Raw genomic sequence first — 19,787 nt, 5'->3', positions numbered from 1 at the left:
CTGACTCAGGCCATCAACCCTTGGAAGTCCAGAACAGTCCTGGCTGGATGCGGCTCATCCTGGCTTCCAGCTGGAGGTCTCCAGAACGGGAGTACCTTGATTTGATGCGAGCAGCCTCAAGTTAGCAGACAGTGGAGTCCCTAGGCTGGTCAGGTATCTGACCAGACTCTGAATGAGAATGAGGGAACCACACACCCCAGAACAGAGAAGTCCCACAAATCCCCCGAATGCTGTCAGCCCTGGGATGCCCAGGACAGATGTTTGAGGTAGACGAACCCCCTCAGTCTCCCTGAGGAGTCTCATGGAGTTGAGGACCCTGGACTAGTGGGACAGCCACTGATCTACAGAGAGAAAACTCAGGCCTAAACAAGAGTCAAGAAAATTACCTGGCTGTTATGAGGGGACCCCCAAAAGCAGAGGGGGCCAAATAGAATTCTGTACAGGTCTTAGCCCTGGGAGACCCAGAAGAGCTACCACTGAGTCATCCCCTCATTCCACCCGTGTGTTGTAGTTTATCTTATGACAGGGCCGAAAGTAAGCTCATCACACGAGATGAATTGTGCCGAAGCACAGCAGTAGAGGGCTGCCGCTCGCTCAGGCAAAACAGCGCCGTCTGTCCTGCTGTGGTAGCTTTTATTAAAGCATTATCTAGGTTTACACTTTAAGACGTGTTTTCTTAACGTTTCAGAAATGCCAAAGCAGCAACCTATGTTTTTATTAATTATACAAGCAATAATTGGCTTTCTTGAGAACCTGCCGTGCTTCGTCCTTGAGCGCAAAAGCAGCACAAAGTTCCCACCATTATTTTGATTATACTGAAGTAGCACAAGGACATTTCCTTGCGTTCCCACCATTCTGATTATACTGAGGACATCTCATGGATCAGTGCCCAAAGCACTCAATGCTTCTTCGCAGGCCCCCGGTTTGCCGCGGGGGGGCGGGGGGGGGGCTCAAAGCATTCAGGACTGTTCACAGCTCTGGCTTATTCGCATGCCCCCGGTTGGCCGGGGGGGCTCAAAGCAATCAGGACTGTTTGCAGGTCTGGCTTATTCGCCAGTCCCCAGTTTGCTGGGGGCGGGCTCATGGGTCACGTCTCCTTTCCATGTCCTCACTTATTCCACTACACCGTGTGATCTCAGGGAGGGAAGGGCCTCATCTAGCAGGATCGGACTCCAGTTCTGCAGAGGGGGACGTCTTGGCCATAACCAGAGTCAAGGTGAGGACCCTCAGTGCTAATGAGGGGGTCTCTCCCCCAAGGAGGGAGGCTCACAGGGTGGCGCCCGTCTTGTCAGGCAGAGATGGTCGGAGCAGCGCCCTGACTTCCTCCCACTAGGGCCTCGGGGAGGTGAGGGCTTGGTTCGGAGGCTGGAGGACCCGGGACCGTAGAGGGAGGGGTCCCGGGCTCTGATAGACGGCACCGAGAGGACGCAGGGACCGTTGACCCCTAAACAGTGGGCATCCCCGCAGAGTCCCGCCCCTGCCGTCAGCCCTCGGAGACCCCACGCTGCGCCAGATGCGGCTCCCCCCGACTTCTGCTTCGGAAGCGAGGAGCCCGACCGGGAGCCGCGGCGTTTGTTCGTCCGAGCGTGGATTTTCGGGACTCGTCCGGAGCCACGGTGAGGACCTGAATGTAGGCTGAAGGGACCTTCCTTCCCCCCTCCCCCCATAACAAAGGTGACCCCTGCCTCCCGCCCCTGCCTGCCATCAGCAGCGTGGGACCCTGATATGACGTATATGCCAGAGGAGTTGCCGTCTGGAGGGCCTCAGAGAGTGCAGGGCCTTTGTCTAGAGGGGCCGGCTCCTTAGGCAAAGGGTGTAGTCTTGTCCCCAGCAGGTGAAAAGTGGGACCTTCAGAGCTGACGAGGGTCCCTCCTTCCGAAAGGCGTGACTGCACGGGGCCCCCTCCCGCCTTCACTCGCGCGATGCCCTAGAGTAATTCAGGCTGAGAGAACCCCTCATTTCTGCCTGGGGTGGGAAGTGGGGTTGGGGGCTAGGGGACATTCGGGTAGAGAAAGGCCTTTATGGAAAGGGGGCAGAACTTCCCTGGCAGTCCAGTGGTTAAGACTCCTCGCTTCCACTGCAGGGGGCGCACGTTCGATCCCTGGTGGGGGAACTAAGATCCCACATGCCACATGGTGCGGCCAAAAAGAAAGGGCGGGGGCGTGGACCAAGAGGGTGTTCTGTACGCTAAGTGAAATAAGTCAGGCAGAGAAAAACAAATACTGTATGATTTCACTTACACGTGGAAGCTGAAAAAACAAATGAACAAACAACAGAACAGGAACAGTTATAGACACAGGAAACAAACAGGTGGTTGGGGGGAAGAGAGAAATTAGGTGAGGACAATTAAGAGATACAAACTACCAGTTACGAAGTAAATGCGTAAAGGGTGTGAAATGTAAAACAAGAGGTAGTTGGATGGATGGATGGATGGATGGATGGATGGATAGCTTAGGGAGGAGACTTGGCCCTAAAAGAAGCAGAGGTAGGACCATCAGTGTTAGTAAGCAGACCTCTCGTGAAAACAGGGAACTGCACAAATCAGCAGCCCTGCTCTCACACCTGGGAGTCCCCAGATAAGGTAGCCGGGATGTGGAGCCCCCGACTTCTAGCTACTCTAGGAGGTGAGAGCTGCGGTCTGAGGCATGTAGATTCGGGTCAGTGGAGGGAGGAATCCCAAACCCTACCCGGACTGGACGCCAGAGTCCTGAATGAGGACTGAGGGAGCCACCAACTCCAGAACAGTGGGGTCGGAGAGTCCCACCCTTGCTGTTACCAGGCGTAGCCGAGCCCCAGATCAGCTTTGGCAGAATGAGGCTCACTCTGACTGTAAGCTCAGGTCCCAGGAAGATGAGGACCTTTTCTGACGGTCATGGGCTCACGTCAGCAGAGGGCAAAGTCCCAGGCAGGGTGCAGAGTCAAGGTGAAGATCCTGAGTGAGGAAATGGAGACTGCTCCATACACAGTGGAGAGAGCTGCATCTCATGCCGCCCCTGCCGTTAGCCCCGGGAGGCCCAGGGCAGAGCTGGCAGGCTCAGGTGCCCCCTAACTTCTGCCTGTGGGGTCTGAGGGAGATGAGGGCCTTACTTTAAGGGCTGGCTTCCCGGTTCAGCAGAAGAAGGGGAGTCCCAGGCCATGATCGATGTCAAGGCACAAATTCTATGCGAGGAATGAGACAACCGACTCCCCCAGAACAGAGAACACCCCACAAAGTGCCACATCGGCCTTCACCCTGGAGAGCCAGGTTTAGAGCTCTCAGGCTGAATTGCCCTCTCAGTTCCTCCAAGAGTGGTCTCAGGGACATCAGGGTTTGGGTCTAATGGGAGAGGCCTCATTCAACATAGGGAAGAAGCCTGGTTCCTAACGAGAGTCAAGGTGGTAACACTGAGTGAACATGAGGGAGCCCCACCCAGAAAGAAGTGAACCCCATAGAATCTCATCCCTACTCTCAGACCTGGGAGGGAGACTCAGGCATGGTGACCTGATGAATATCACTCATGTTTTCCCGGACCATGGCAGGGAGGTGAGGAACCTCCTTGATGGGAGTATGGGCTCAGGTGAGCAGCCGGAGGATTTCCAGGTAATGCCAGGAACCAAGGAGAGGACCCTGAGAATTGAGGGGACCACCTACACCACAATAGTGAGGGCCACAGAATCTCTTCCTGCCTGTCAGCATTGCAAGTCCACACACAGTTGTAGCTAGAGAGACAAGAAAATTTTCTTTCTAGCGGGTCTCGGGGAGTTGGGGGCCTTAGTATGAGGGGATAGACGTCAAGTCAAGACACAGAGGATGTCCAAGTCCTGCTGTGCGTCAGGGTGAGGACACTGAGGGATGATGTAGATGCAGACCCACCCAAAGCAGTGGGGGCCCACAAACTCCCACCCCCCTCAGCCCTGGGAAACCCCAGGTAGAGGTAGCCTGATGTGTCACCCCTCACTTCGGGCCCCAGGGACCCAGGCAGATGTGGGCCTTGATCTGAGGCCAGAAGACTCAGGTGGGCTGAGGGAGGAGCGTAGATGCCGTCTGAGTGAGGGCGAAAGAGGCCAACGATGCCGCAACAGTGGGGTCCCGTGGAGTCCAGCCCCTGCTACCAACCCAGGGAGGGCATGGACGGGGGTGACTGGCAGTGGCTCACCCTTTCTTTCATCTTGGGGATCTCAGGAAGGTGAGAATCTTAATGTAATGCAAGTGAACTCAGATCAGCGGAGGGAGGATTTCCGGGATTTGCCAGGACTCACGGAGAAGATGCTGAGGACTGGGGGGGGAAGTCCACCCCGTGCCAGCGGGGACCGCGCAGAGTCCCTCTCCATTGTCGTTCCTAGAGGCGCCCCCAGGCACAGATGTGAGGCACAAGTGCCCATCAGTTCCCCACTCGGAACTCACAGGGAAGTCAGCATCTTGGTGTGATGGGTCAGCAGAGGGAGGAACCGTAGACCCTCCCCTGAGTGAGAAATGGGGACCGTGAGGGAGGACCACACGTTATAGGGCCTCAGCCTGCCTGCTGCAACTTTCAGCCTCTGGAGACTAGGGGCGCTGTGGCCAGATAAGGCCATCGTCACTTCCACTGTTCGGTCTCAGGGAGCTGTGGGCCGTACTGTGAGGAAATGTCCTCAAGTCAAGAGAGAAAGGAGCCCCCAGATCCTCCCAGGAGACCCAGTGGGGACTGTGAATGACGACTGAAGGTAGCACACCCCCCTTCCACCGAATCAAAGGCATAATAAAGAGTCCTGCCCAGGCCTCTGCTCAGCCCTTGAAGGCCCAGAGCATGGTTGTCAGGCGGAGGCTCCTCATTTCTTTGTATCATTTCTAAGGGAGACGAGATCCTTCGTCTGAAGGTGCCACACCAGGGGCAGCAGGAGGTGTCCCAGACCCTTGGTGTCGACAAGATGAGGACGCTGAATGGTTGAGGACCAGCGAGTTCAGGACAGAGCAGGCCCCACACAACTGTCAGCGCTGTGCACCCTGACAGTGTCCATGACTCAGTTCCTTCTCGTGGGCCCCAGGGAGCTTTGAGGTGTCACCTTTAGAGCAGCACAGGAAAGAGGTCCCGGCCCTACCAAGAGTCGATGTGACAATCCTGTTTGTGAACGAAAGGGACCCTTGGAACCCAGAGAGGGCCTACCCTACCAGGATCTGTGGTCACCGCCGTCAGCCACAGGCAGGGCTGGCAGGCTGTAGCCTGAGGCTCACTCACTCTCGCTTCTTACACTGGGTTCTCAGGGGACAGGCTGACCAAGAACAAGAAAGAGCCTAGTGGTTCCTAGAGCAGTGCCCTCAAGGAAACGTGCAGAGTGGCCTTCTTCAAGTCAGGGTGGGACCTCCCTGCTGAAGGTGCTCACACCCTCTCACCTTCCCTCCTCCAGGTTCCAGCATCACCTGCTCTCCTGCCCACTCCCCCGCTTGCTGTCCCTGCCCATAGTCATGCCTCGGGGGCAGAAGAGTAAGCTCCGTGCCCGCGAGAAGCGCCACCAGGCCCGGAGGGAGACCCAGAATCTCGGGGGTGCTCAGGCCACTGCAGCACAGAGAGAAGAGTCGCCCTCGTGCCCCTCTTCTCCTTCTCGGGGTACTCCCCCGAGCTCCCCTGCTGCTGGCACTCGCCAGGAGCCTCAGGGAGCCACAGCCACTAGCTCTCGTGCTGCAGGGGTTTCAGGCCCAGGATCTGATGTGCGCGCCAAGGGCCCGGTTCAGGCAAGGAAAAGTTCCTCCCGCGCCTCAGCCTCTGGTGAGAGCTTTCAGAGAGATCCTCTGATCAAGAAGGTGGGAAGGTTGACAGAATTCCTGCTGGAGAAGTATACAGTGGAAGAGCCCATTATAAAGGCAGACTTGCTGAAGCTTGTGAACAAAAGGTACAAGGGGAAGTTCCCTGATATCCTCAGGAGAGCTGCTGAGTGCGTTCAGCTGATCTTTGGTCTAGAGTTGAAGGAAGTCAAGCCGGGTGGTGATTCCTATACCCTTGGCAGCAAGCTACATGTCAGCGATGATGGGTGTCGGAGCAGTGGCTGGCGGTTTCGGAAGAATGGGCTTCTGATGCTTCTACTCGGTGTGATCTTCTTGCATGGCGACCGTGCCTCTGCGGAGGAGATCTGGGAATTCCTGAGTGGTTTGGGTGTTTACGTTGGAAGGTGTCACATAATCTTTGGGGAGCCCAGGAAGCTTATCACAGAAGATCTGGTGCAGGAAAAGTATCTGGTGTATCGTCAGGTGCGCGACAGCAATCCCCTGCGCTATGAGTTCCTGTGGGGCCGGAGAGCCCGCGCTGAAACCACCAAGATGAAAGTCCTGGAGTTTGTGGCCAGGGTCGCTGGTACCGTCCCCAGTGCCTTTCCAGTCCATTATGAAGACGCTTTGAGAGATGAGGAAGACAGAGCCCGATCCCAAGCCAGAGCTGCAGCCAGGGCTCTAACTCGTATCAAGGCCAGTGCGCCTTCCAAGGTCATGTCTAGCAGTTCCTCCCACCCTTAGTGAGGTCTGAGGCAGCTTCTTCACTTTGTGTTTGACCAACGCTGCCAACCTTTTCAGTAGTGAGAGGCTAAGCTGGGGCTGGAAAGATCATAATATATATCTTCTTTGTGTTCCTGTTTTACACTAGTATCTTTCAAATGTTTCTTTTAGTAGAATGTTTCTTTAGATTCAGAATCCAAGTTTATAAATGACATGGATCACATATTTGTTGTTGTTTATCAGGTTTAAGCGTAAGAGTTTAGGTACCGTGTAGTACGATGTGAAAACTCCTTGCATCTTTCTGGGGTTCTGGACTGAGATAATATGGCTTTGGAATAGGAATTTTCTCGGAAATGTGAAAGAATGCTGTGGTTTTAAAATGGATGAAAGCAAAGTAAAGTTTAGTCAAATTTTGGTTTGTCTTATTCACCTTTGTCTTTCTCTTTGTAAAATTCAAAGATATACACCTAGATGTCCTTAGCTTATTCAAGAATGCCGACAAAATTAGATAGTAATAAGTTACATTCCTCACTCAGTGCCTCATTGATTCCCATCTGTAATTGAGCATCTGCTCTTTGGAAGGTTCTGTGCTGGTAGTGATGATGCTAAGATAAAAAAGACCCTGCACTTGCCTGTAGATGTTGAGAGTATAAGAGCAGCTATTATATAAGGAAGGTGGTGTGATGGAAAAACCCAGTGAGGATGGTGGGGAGAGAGTCCAGATGAGAGCAGTGAAGTATAAATTCTCTTAGCCAGAACACTTTGAGGTTTGGTTATTTTGCAAATCCCTCCTTGGGAGGTAATTTTAAGTTGGCTGCGTGGTGGGCTAGATGAGGCTGTGATAATGGTGAGCAGGGGTCCAGTGCTTTTGCCCCGGTGCAGGTGAACACGGTGCCCAAACAAACCAGGTGTTTTATGCAGATTGTCTCCTTTGTGGTGGGATGCTGAGAAGCCCCTGTGCTGGCACTCTGTGCCCTGGGCTGGAGGAGCCCCAGCCCGCTCCATTGATTAGTTATCGGGTTTTTTTAATTGGAGTATAATTGCTTTACAATGTTGTGTTAGTTTCTGCTGTGCAACGAAGTGAATCATCTACACGTATACATATATCCCCTCCCTGCTGGACTTCCCCCCACCCATCTAGGTGGTCACAGAGCACCAAGCTGAGCTCCCTGTGCTGTACAGCAGGTTCCCACTAGCTGTCTATTTGACACATGGTAGTGCACATAGGTCAATCCTAATCTCCCAATTCATGCCACCCCCCTTCCCCCGTGTCCACATGTCCGTTCTCTGTATCTGCGTCTCTGTTCCTGCCCTGCAAAGAGGTTCAACTGTACCAGTTATCTAGATTCCACATATATGCGTTAATATATGAGATTTGTTTGTCTTGAGTGTAATCTGGCAGAACTCCTAAATGGGCCCAGACTTTGGTGGTGATGAAACACATGAAAATCGGGGGGGTTTTGGGAGGCAGGGGAATTATTGGTCCTTGACACAAATTCTATAAGGTTTGATTTGCATCCTGGTGGAACCCCCGCCTCCACAAATGAAACAACATATTCTCTGCTAGGGAAAATGTACTCAGGGTTACTTGCTAAGGAGCACTTTGGTTAATTCAGCTTTCTTTGTCCTAGAGGCCCGCATAGTCTCTGACATCTCCTGGATAAAATGAAAAATTCCTAGAGATGAGGGTATCTCTAGGACAGAGAAGACCAGTCTCTTCTGGTATGAAAATAAGCATCATAATAACTGCCATGCATGAAAGACCCAGACATCGCCAGCCACTGTGCCAGGTGCTTTACATATATCACATATGTTCCGACAGTTCTATAAGATGAGGCTTATCAAACCCACTTGGCAGACAAAGAACTTGCAGTATTCTCCGGACTGGTAAAGTGACAGAACCGGGAGTACAGCCCGGTCTGAATTCCTCCAGAGCCCATACTGTTCCACTCCTCCCAGCCTGAGGCAGCCCTTCTGTCTCTTAATCCATTTCTCCTCTCACTGCTCCGTGACGTCTCTCAGGCAGTAAGAAAGAGGAACTTGTAGCCAAAATATTAAAAGCAGGCCTAAAGAAGGAAGGTGAACATGAGAATCAGACACCATTTGGGGATTGTCTGTGGGCTTCATTTACCTAGGATCCTCCTGCCCCTCGCCGCAGGCTTCCCTGAGAGCTGATTGCCCCGGTCCCGGCACGGGGGTCCAGTCCCAGCACTTTGCGGCATCACAGCGCCCTGCCCCTGGGTCTTCCCCAGTGTGCCCTCGTGTCCAGACTGGAAGCTGACCTGCTGGCCAGCTCTTCTCTGCATCTTCCTCTGGAGGCTGCACTCAGCTCCCGGAGGAACGGACAGCCCATATGCCCTGCCCTCCCCTGACTCGGAGCATCCCGACTCCCCGCAGATCCCGTTCGTCACCGTGGACCCCTGGGACAGCAGCTGCCCTTTCCGTGTATCTGTTCACTTCAGACAGTGACGTTTACACACCTCCTCATCCCCACTGGGTGCCTCCACCACATTCTCAGTGTTTGCAAGCCTGCTGGTGACGAGACTCTGATTTGGTATGGACTCTACAGGGCCTTGGCTTATAACCCCAAGGCTAGGGAGGCCTTGTTTGAAACAACGTGATATTTGCAGTAGGATTTTAATGAAGTGTCTTCTTTGAATCTGGCCACTGAATCCATACACTGATGAGTGAACTTAATTAAGGGGTCCAAAACCAAAGCCTTCTTCCTAAGTGGTAAAGGAGGAGGGACCAAGGAAATCACTGTGTAAACAAACATCTGCTGAGGCTGAATTCCTAAAAACCCATCTTGGAGTCCTTCTTGGAGGTGGAAAATGGTTCTTTGGCAGACATGCTAGCTTTGAATAACAAGGAAAAGTAATTCACCATCCTCCCAGTAATCCTTGTCTGTATCGGTCCCAGGGGAGATGCTGTTTGTTCAATATGCTTAATGGCACCTGTTCGGGTGTTCAGGTATGTTCAGTCAGGTGATGGGTGGCTATGATTTTGACCATGCAACCAAAAGTTAGGAGAAAATTCCCAGCCTACTGAGGTTACACAGGTTATTGCAATTGGCAATGCAGAAAGGTATTGGTGAAAGCCCTCTCTGCTGAGATGTACAGGGTACTTTTGGAAATTAGAGGGAATCCTGTATTTGAAAACATGTCTTACATAGTATGCACAAGAAAAACTTGGTGAATTTCAAGGTAAATTTGGCCTTCTCAGAAACTCCTCCAACTAACTAAGAGGGTTGTTGTCATAAGCAATTGCAGTAGTTGCTCTTTATTGAGCACACACTATACACCAGTTTATGGGAGACTGCAAACCTCATCCACATCCTGTCTTGCTCTCCTTGGGTTCCTGGGGAGACTATATTCCCAGTCCACTTGTAATTAGGAAGGGTCACCTCCAGACCAAGGCACGAGGGAGTCAGTATGGCACCTCTGTGCTTTCTCTTCCATTCAGCAGCAAACAGAGAGAGCCCGTGTTGAGGTGTGGAGCCACGCGACGTACATAGCCGGGATCTCGGAGTCATCTGTGAGCGGTGAGCCTCTGCCAACCTTCATCAGATTTTATGTGCACAAGAAACAGACTTTTGTTGTGTTAAGTCATTCAGATATCAGGTTTTCTCTGTTGCATCAGTTAGCAGTTACTTAATCCGAGTGATACACAACTACTATTTCTTCTCTTAGGCTCATTTAAATGTTTTAATGACAGAGCTAATCATAGCATATATATTCTTCTTATAAAAACTTCTTACACACATAAATCACAATCTCCCCCCTTACAACATTGCTCGAAAATTCAGCCCCCTTTTCAAAAGTAACCACAATTAACTGTCTGGTGTGTGTCATTCTAAAGCTGATTTGAGGCTTCTTTGTACATAGATGTGCTACAAAAATATGTTGAATTTTTAAAAACACAGGGGCCACAGTGTACATATAGTACTGTGACTTGCTCTTGTAACTTAATGGAAGTGAATGCAAGATCTTTCTGTGACAGCTTGTAAGACCCACCTCACGTTTTAAAACTGTCATCACCATTAGAAAAGGTCCCAGCCAGCCCTCTGGTCCTAAGCTACAGCGTGAAGTAGAGCCCCTCAGCCAACCTGTAGATCTGTGAGAACAAACAGTTGTTGTGTTAGGATGCTACGTTTTGTGGCTCTACATTGGGCAGTGGAAGTTTACTAATAAGTACATTAAGGGCTAGCAGTTCATATTTTAATTTTTTATGTTCTTTGTCTTCCACAGGGAGCACATACTATTCCTAAAAATATTTTTAAGGTTAAGAAAAATAAACTTCAAAAGGCATGGGAAATTCTAATTACAGACGTTAGGGAAGCCTTTAAAATGGGAAAAATAAGCAAATAATTTACAAAAGAAGAGTGAAGTGACGCATGATTATTTCTCCTACAGAATGAAAACAAAAAGATTACCTATAGACTATTCTCTCTCCAGCTGGTGGATTGATAAAGAGAAATTTTATATCAGAGGATAAGTTCCTGATAGTTCATGAGTTTCAACATAGTTCTGGAGCACGTTTATCTCGCACCATCTAGAAAGGCGATATGTAGTTCGTAAGAGCGTGAGATTCTGGAACCAGACACCTGGTCTTTCAATCCCAGCGCTACCATTTACTAGTTGTGTAATCTTGGGTAAATTCCGTAACCTCTTTGTGCCTCTTTTCTTATCTGTAAAATTGTGATGATAATAATACCTAACTATAAGATTATTTTGTGAATTAAGTGTAGGGCATTCAGCACGGTGCCCACGAATTCATAAGCGTTATATATGTGTTAACTATTATTTTATTATCAAAGCATTTTGCTGAGTTTTCATTGAAGGATTAATTGACATTTAATACAGGAAGAATACGGGCCCTATAGATAACCTTAACACTTAAAAACTACAATGTAGAAATACTAACCTCTGAGAGGGAATCTGTCACCTCTGTAGTCCCTAAAGCACTATCGGATGATTTACATTAATATTAATTAGGTCAATAAAAAGTATTAATGTTTAAATACAAGCCATGGTTATCAGAAAAACTTATTAGCCTTAATACTTCACTCCCCATTTGTATAGGATAAATGAGGTAATTCAAAAGAGAGAGATTTTATGTTTTATCATTAGTAAATAACTAAGCAGTGAAGAACTGAGGAACTCAGCTTTGACCACATCTTGGACTAAGTGAGATTTAAGGATTGTTTGGTATCCAAGGATACCTCTTAATGTAATTTCTATAAATCTGAGAAGAAAAGAGATTGTGATGATCTCATTTGAGAGTAATATGTGGAAGAAGGACCAGAATACGTTGGAAATGCTGCCTAATCAAAGCATTGTTTTCATGTATATTTTATAGTTTTTAAGTGATTTTTTTTAGCTTAATGTTTTGTAGCTGGAACATTTTATGTCATAATTACTAGTCTCATCAGAGATTTCATTTTTATTTATACAAATATGTGGAATCTATGATTAGATGTGTGCATTTAGGCCAGTTGGACCTCCTTTATTTTACATCAATGTACTTTTGGAATTTGGAATTCTCCTTTTTCAAGTATAATGCATGTATATCTGGCACAGCTTCCTGCTTGACTCTATTGTTGTGCCTTATGTAAAATGACATTTAGTTTGCTTCTCATTGATTAGAATCAATAACATAAGTCATAATTATGTCCTGGAATAATATGCATTTCTAGTCTGGCTGCACTGTAGGTGGTGGGATATGGCCTGGGAAGCTAATCATCCTTTATCATTTCTTTCCACTTGGGAAAGGGCACCCAGAACGCTAAACAATCAACTTCGTAACTGAATATATAGGATAAAGTTGTTTATAAATTGGGGTCTCTTGTACTAAGGGGAAATATTGAAACCACCCTTTTTGCAAAACATAAATGGAGAACTAAGGCAAAGATAATTCAATCAGAATTTATGTCATCACCTCAAGATTTCAAGCCAAACCACAAGACTAGTACACTGAAATGTGTATATGTGTTGTGATGTCAATGTCCAATTCAAGTTAACTCTACATTTTACTGATCTGATGAGCACATTTGTTTGCTAAAGCCAAAAGACAATGCAGGTTCCCTGTCAGACTGTTATGATTGAGAGACCCCCTAAATTGTTTGGACTTATTGGCTTAATTATTCCACATTTGGGAATCCATGGAAGGGTCTCTGTTCTGGAACACTGATGCATGTGAGACTGTTGTGACTGTTCTCTCCTTTGCAAAATATTCTGCTGCCTTGGCTTCTGTATTAGTCAAGATAAGCTAGGTTATGTTAGAGTGTCAAATTAATCCTGAAATCTCAGTGTTTTACCACAACAAAGGTTTATTTCTCAACCACACTACATGTTCAATGGTTATGGGGGAGGGAGGGGCATTTGGGGGTTTTCTCTGGGGCTTACCTATTCACTGAGGCAGGGGAGAGTGGACAGAGAGTCTCTAAAGGGCTGTTCTTTCATTCAGCCAAACCCATCACTTCTTCTCCCATTTCATTGGCTGAAACCAGTCATAAATCCTCGGTTAGCCTCAAGGGGTCTGAAAAATGGAGTTTTCCATGTGCCTGAGAAGAAGGAATATAGAATTGGGTTTGGCGAGCACAGCACTGTCTGCTACAGTTTTTAAGACACTGCCCTGTCCTGGTTCTTCTGCCTCTCAATCTGTTTTTTCTCTGCCTCCTCAATGGACTTCTTTTCCGTCACCCCTTGGGGAACTGGTGCTCCCCAAGTTACCATATCCGGTCCACTATTTTTTTTCTCCCCACATCTATCCCCAGGTAACTTCATCCACTCCTCCAGTTCTAACTGCAAACTATCTGCTGCTAACTTCCAGATCTATTATCCCAAGCCCTGACCTACCCAGAAAGCTTTAAACATAAATCCAACGATGACTGATTCAAGGATATCTCAAACTCAATGTGAAAAAAGATAAACACATGATTTTTTTTCCCAACCTCATTCGTCCTCTTCCTGTATTCTTTGTCCCAGTTAGTGGCAGCATCATATTTCCAAGTCTAGATTCCTCCCTATCATTCCCACCTCTTAATTTTGTACGCCATCTTAGCTAGGCTGTGCTGTTTAGTCAGTTATCAGTCTAGATGTCCACTGTGAAGTTATTTTTTAGATGCGATTAATAGTTACATCTGTAGGCTTTGAGTAAAGCAGATTGCCACCCATAGTGTGACTGGGCCTCGTGCAATCAGTTGAGGGCCCCAAGAACAAAGACTGAGGTTTCCTGAAGGAATTCAGCCTCAAGACTGCAACACAGGGACTTCCCTGGTGGTCCAGTGGCAGTGGCTAAGACTCCGTGCTCCCAATTCCGGGGGCCCCGGTTCGATCCCTGGTCAGGGAACTAGATCCCACATGCATGCTGCAACTAAGAGTTCCCATGCCGCGACTAAAGATCCCGCATGCCACAACGAGGACCCGGCGCAGCCAAAATAAATATATAAATATTAAAAAAAAAAAAAAGGACTGCAACACAGAAACCCTGCCTGAGTTTCCAGTATGCCTGCCCTGCTATACAGACCTTGGACTCAAGAGTGTAACATCTGAGTTTCTAACCTTGCTCTATGAATTTCAGCGCCCTGACTTCCCCCAGCTAGGGCCTCGGGGAGGTGAGGGCTTGGTTTGGAGGCTGGAGGACTCGGCACCATAGAGGGAGGGGTCCCAGGCTCTGATAGAAGGCACCAGCAGGATGCAGGGACCGCTGACCCCTGACCAGTGGGCGTGCCCGCAGAGTCCCGCCCCTGCCGTCAGCCCTCAGAGACCCCACGCCGCGCCGGATGCGGCTCCCCCCGACTTCCGCTTCGGAAGCGAGGAGCCCGACCGGGAGCCGCGGCGTTTGTTCGTCCGAGCGTGGGTTTTCGGGACTCGTCCGGAGCCACGGTGAGGACCTGAATGTAGCCTGAAGGGACCTTCCCTCACCCCTCCCCCCATAGCAAAGGTGACCCACCTGCATCCCACCCCTGCGATCTTGTTCTTGGAGGCCCCAGCAGAGCTATCGGGCTGAATTCGGCCTAGGATGTCTCAGGCAGAAGGCCTTGGTCTGTGAGAGTAGCGCTGATTCTACAAATGGAGAAGGTCTAAGTCCTAGATGAGGGCCCTGAGTGCTAGTGAGCAGACCTCGACCCCCAAAGCGGGCCACAGTGAGCAGCGCCCCTGCTCTCAGCTCTAGGAGGCCCTAGCAAGGTAGACAGATGTTGAGTGACCTAAATTCCCCTCTAGTGACGAAGGGAAATGAGGGCTACCTCATGGCTCCCAAACTCAGGAGAGGAGCCTCCGGGAGGAGCTGGCAGGCTGTGGTGCCCCTTCATCTCCTCTGGAGATGGTCTCAGGGAGATGAGAGCCTTGGTCTAATGGAATAAGCCCAATTCCGCAAAGGGAGCTAGTCCTCAACAGCATTCATGGTTGTGACACCGAGTGGGGATGGGGGCCCCTCCCACAAGAAACGGGGCAGCATAAAGCACCAGCCCTGTTTTCAGGCTTGGGAGAATTGGGTATTTTGACATGAGTTGCATTCACTTATTCCCAGGACATCTCAGGGAGGTGAGAGACCAGGTCAAAGGGGGCAGCCTCGGGTTGGCAAGGGAGGATTTCAGGTTATGCCAGGTGTCATGGTGAGAACCTTGAGGACTGTGGGGATGTCCCACATGAAAGCATTCAGGCCACAAAGAATCCTCACTATTAGCATCCCTGGGAGACCTCAAGCATAGATGTCAGGCAGAAATGCCCATCAGTTCCCACTACAGGCTAACAGGGAAATAAGGGTCTTGGTCTGAGGAGAGTGGTCCCATGTCAGCAGAGGGAGAAATCTTAGACCCTATTAGGAGGCACATTTAGACCTTGAATTGGGATCTTGTGTGGGACCACAAGGACTTCAGCCTGCCTGCAATAGCTTTCATTCTTGGGAGACCACGTTTAGTTAGATACGGTCATCTTCACTTCCTCCTATTGGGACACAGGGTGGTTTGGCTCTTACTATCATATAGGCATCAATTCAGGCAAAAGTTGAGCTTCTCTACCAGGAGCCCAATTGAGAAACCTGAGTTAGGACTCAAAGTGTCCAGCCCAACCCTTGGATTTCAGCCCAAGAAATCTCTGGGAAGGACTGTCAGGTAGAGCGTCTGCTTCACTTCTTTATATCACGTCTAAGAGAGGTGAGGTCCTTAGTCTGAAGGTGCATCCACCAGTCAGCAAATGGAGAGTAGTGGTTCCAAGCCTTTTAAGGAGCCAAGGTGAGGACCTCGAATGATGATCGCAACGAACTCAGGATAGAAAGGACCCTACTGAGCTCGCAGCTCTGGTGTCCCCTGGCAGGGAGGTGGACTGAGGCACCCCTTCACTTCCTTCTCCTGGATCGCAGGGAGGTTTGAGGTGTCAGCTTAAGAGTAGCAGCGGGGAGGGTGCCCAGGCTCTGCAGAGACCTGACATGATAATATTGAAGATGAACCGAGAGGACCCCACTGCCAGCACCTGTTGTCACCTGAGTAAATCCAAGGCAGGGCTGATAGGATGTAGAGTAAAACTCTAAGGCCTCTGTGTTTCCTCTATGGGATTCTGGGAGGACAGGCTGACCGGGAAAACAGGAACCTTGTGGGTTCCCAGAGCAGTGCCCTCAAGGAAACTTGCAGAGGCAGCCTTTGATAAAGCCAAGGTGGAATCTCCCTACTTTAAGGTGCTCACGTCATCTCATTCTCCAGCCTCCAGGTGTCCAAATCACCTGTCATTGGCCCACACTCCTGTCTGCTGTCCCTGACCACAGCCACCATGCCTCGTGGTCAGAAGAGTAAGGTCCGTGCTCGTGAGGAACGCCGCCGTAACAGAGGTGAGACCCAAGGTCTTAATGCTCAGGCCACCACAGCAGGGGTAGAAGAGACCACTTCCTCGCCCGTTTCTGTTTCTCAGGGTACTCCCCCGAGCTCCGCTGCTGCTGGCACTTGCCAGGAGCCTCAGGGAGCCCCAGCCACTAGCTCTCGTGATGCAGGGGTTTCATGCCCAGGATATGATGTACGTGCCAAGGGCCAAGTTGAGGAAAGTAAAAATTCCTCCCAGGCCTCAACCTCCAGTGATCCTGGAAAGGATCTTGTAACCAGGAAGGCAGGGATGTTGGTGCAGTTCATGCTGTATAAATATAAGATAAAGGAGCCCATTAAAAAGGGAGAAAAGCTGAAGATTGTCAACAAAAGGTATAGGGAGCACTTCTCCGAGATCCCCAGGAGAGCCTCCGAGTGCATGGAGCTGGTCTTTGGCCTAGAATTGAAGGAAGTCAAGCCCAACAGTCATTCCTATGCCCTTGTTGGCAAGCTAGATCTCACCGATGATGGGCGTCGGAGCAGTGGCGGGCGGTTTCGGAAGAATGGGCCCCTGATGCCTGTCCTCGGTGTGATCTTGCATGGCGACCGCGCCTCTGAGGAGGAGATCTGGGAATCCCTGAATGTTTTGGGTGTTTTTGATGGAAGGAGGCACTTCATCTTGGTGGAGCCCAGGAAGCCTATCACAGAAGATTTGGTGCAGGAAAGGTGCCTGGAGTACCGCCAGGTGCCCAGCAGCGATCCGCCATGCTCTGAGTTCCTGTGGGGCCCGAGAGCCCGCGCTGAAACCAGCAAGATGAAAGTGCTGGAGGTTCTGGATGCGGAACCAGAACCGTATCTCCATGGATCTGGAGATCCACGATACGGTCCCCACTGCCTTCCCACCCCACAATGAAGAGGCTTTGAGAGATGAGGGAGAGAGAGCCTGAACCAGGGCTGCAGCCAGGGCTGGCACTACTGCCATAGCCGTGCGCGTTCCAGGGCCACATCCAGCCTCTCCTCACACCCCTAGTGAGGTCTGAAGCCCACCCATTCTTCACTTTGTGGTTGGAAAAGCCTGTTAACCAGTGTTCCTGATATGCTTAAATAACTTGTTGACTTTTTTCCTGCATTTTTAATTGGTGTTCCTTTCAACAGAAAGTTTATTTAGATTCAGAATATAAAGTATATGAATGACATGGATCACACACTTATTGCTGCTTGTCAGATTTAGGAGTAAGAATTCTGTTGTTTGAAATACAAATTGGAAATCCTTAAATCACTTTTGTGGTCCAGAACAAGAATAATATCACTTTAGGATAAGAATATCCTTGGAAACATGAAAGAACACCATGCTAAAATAGGATCAGAAGATAGCTAGGTAGCTAGATGGAGAGATAAGATAGCTAAGACAGAGAGCTAAAGTCAAAGTTGATCAATTCTTGGTTTGCCTTACTCCATTTAGTCTTTCTTTTGTAAATTTAAAAGATATATACTGGATTTGCTTATGGTTTTCAAGAATGTTTGAGAATACAAATTATAGCAAATGATTTGTTCATGACTCTTATTTTACACAAACATTAACTGAGCATCTGCTCTTAAGAAGTCTCTGTGCTCGTACTGGGGATGTTTAATCAAAAAAGTCCTAGCCTCTGCCCATGCAATTACAGTTTCTCAGAGAAGCTATTATTGTATGGAAAAGGGTGAGATACTCTCTACTTCAAGAAGAGCAAGTAAAAAAGCAGGGTAAAGAGAGGGTGGAGAGAACATATTCCTTAGTTTTCATTGTTAAAAGCAGAATTTTGACTGATTGGGAGGACTTTTTCCGGCTAGAATGCTGCATATTCTCTGACATATCTTAGATGTAAAAAAAAAAAAAAAATCCCAGCTGGATTGATGGTAACGTCTGAGGTCAAGATAATCATAGTAATAACCGCCATTCCCTAGCGTCTCAATACAAGACAGGCACAGTGACAGCTGCTTTCCATACATTACATATATTCCACCAGTCCTACAAGACAGGTCTTATCAAACTCACTTCACAGTGAAGATCCTGAGGCTCATAGAGTTAGAGTTTGGTCATGTGCCAAAATTCATAAGGCTAGTAAATGACAGGGGTGGGACTAGACTCCTGGTCTAAATTACTGTAGAGCTCGTACTGGTCTACTCCTCCTACCCTGAGACACATCCTGTGTCTTTTATTTCAGTTATTTTCTCAGTACTTCAAACTTTGTCTTAGGTGATAAAAAGAATGGCCTTGTGCTCAAACTACTGGATTGGAATACGTAGCCAGAGCAGTAAGAATACCAAAATACTTGAGAGGTATAAATAAATAAATAAATGAAAGAGACAATATTCGGTGACAGTGTAAGCATCTACATTTGCGATGTTAGATAACCTCAAAAGACTAGGGGCTCTCAAAATCATCCTCACAGTCTCTTCCCTGTAGAAAGTAAATCTATCAGAACAGAAGTGACGTGGGAATCTTCATCTGGCTGATGAGATAGAATAGATCAGTGTACTTTTTTTCCCTGACAGGCTACCACCACCTGTTCTGGGACTCCTGCCTTGTGCTACAGCTTCCCCATCTCACATTACTCCTGGGCCAGGGACCCATTCTCTGTAAGGTTTGCAGAGCGAAAACTGCTCAAGAGTTTGCAGAGATGTGGAATTTCCTAAGCAGGCTTTAATCCAAGAGATAGAAAGCAAGATGAGGGCCCCGTGTAGGAGGACTGAGGAGACCAAAGCCCAGAATATTGGGGGGTGGTCATTGGGACACCAGTCCTGTCTTGCTATCAGACACAGAGGGTCTCAGGCAGACCTGTTAGGCTAACCGTACCCTCACTTATTCTTCAGGCTTCTTGGGGCCATAAGAAATTTGTCTAAGGGCAGAGTTCTCAGGTTGGTAGAGGAGAGAGTGTGAGTCTCTCACAGAAATGACAGTGATAAACCTGAATAAAGACCCAGCCAGAACAGTAGGATCCCATAAAGTCCCATCCCCTTTGGCAGCCCCTTGAGGTCCAGAACAGTCCTGGCTGCTTGTGACTAACACTTTCAACTCAGGTCGCGGGAAGGTGGGGACTCTGGGGATCAGCAGAGCCCTCAGCCTTAGATCAGCAGAGAATGGAGCCCCAGGAAGTGTGCAGAGTCATAGTGAAGACCCTGTCTGTGGACATGGGGACCACTCAGTCCACCACTGTCAGGGCTACACTTAGCCCCTCCTCTGCTGTTAGCCCTGGGAGGCATAGGCAAGAGCTGGCAGGGTCAAGTGCCCCCTGACTTCTGCCTGGAGGGTGTCAGGGAGGGGAGGACCTTGGTTTATAGGCTGGCTGTTCAGCAGAGAGTGGAATCCCAGGCGTGACAGTGTCAAAGTAGAAGTCCTGTATGAGGAGTGTGGCAACCAACTACCCCGTTACAGATACATCCTTAGAAAGTCCCGCGTCTGTAATTGGCCTGGGGAGGCAATAGACAGGGCTTTCAGACTAAGTTTATCCCTTATTGCCTGAAGGAGGATGGTTTCAGGGACTCAAAGTCCTTGGACTGATGGGGGAGGCC

General features: G+C 49.2%; 2 protein-coding genes across 2 annotated transcripts; both read left to right on the top strand.

The window, feature by feature from the left end:
- The first annotated feature begins 5,422 nt into the window (after positions 1–5,422).
- Positions 5,423–6,463, top strand: LOC132418372 (melanoma-associated antigen B1-like). The gene has a single exon (XM_060002185.1). It carries the CDS (start codon positions 5,423–5,425, stop codon positions 6,461–6,463), a length of 1,041 nt encoding a protein of 346 aa, XP_059858168.1.
- A 9,746-nt stretch (positions 6,464–16,209) lies between these two features.
- LOC132418057 (melanoma-associated antigen B4-like) lies at positions 16,210–17,182 on the top strand. The gene is made up of 2 exons (XM_060001964.1): positions 16,210–17,073; positions 17,108–17,182. The coding sequence occupies exons 1-2, from the start codon at positions 16,210–16,212 to the stop codon at positions 17,180–17,182; spliced, it is 939 nt and encodes a 312-aa protein (XP_059857947.1).
- Positions 17,183–19,787: the final 2,605 nt, after the last annotated feature.

The sequence above is a fragment of the Delphinus delphis genome, chromosome X (genome assembly GCF_949987515.2).
Source record: "Delphinus delphis chromosome X, mDelDel1.2, whole genome shotgun sequence".
In the NCBI taxonomy this organism is placed as follows: Eukaryota; Metazoa; Chordata; class Mammalia; order Artiodactyla; family Delphinidae; genus Delphinus; species Delphinus delphis.
Note: the sequence above shows the minus strand (reverse complement) of the source record. Positions and strands in the feature narration are given on the sequence as shown.

Excerpts from the sequence above, each read along its gene's own strand:
- LOC132418372 (XM_060002185.1), top strand. The coding sequence starts at position 5,423 with ATGCCTCGGGGGCAGAAGAGTAAGCTCCGTGCCCGCGAGAAGCGCCAC.
- LOC132418057 (XM_060001964.1), top strand. The coding sequence starts at position 16,210 with ATGCCTCGTGGTCAGAAGAGTAAGGTCCGTGCTCGTGAGGAACGCCGC. Across the intron at positions 17,074-17,107 it reads AAGTGCTGGAGGTTCTGGAT|ATCCACGATACGGTCCCCAC; the intron begins GCGGAACCAGAA and ends ATGGATCTGGAG.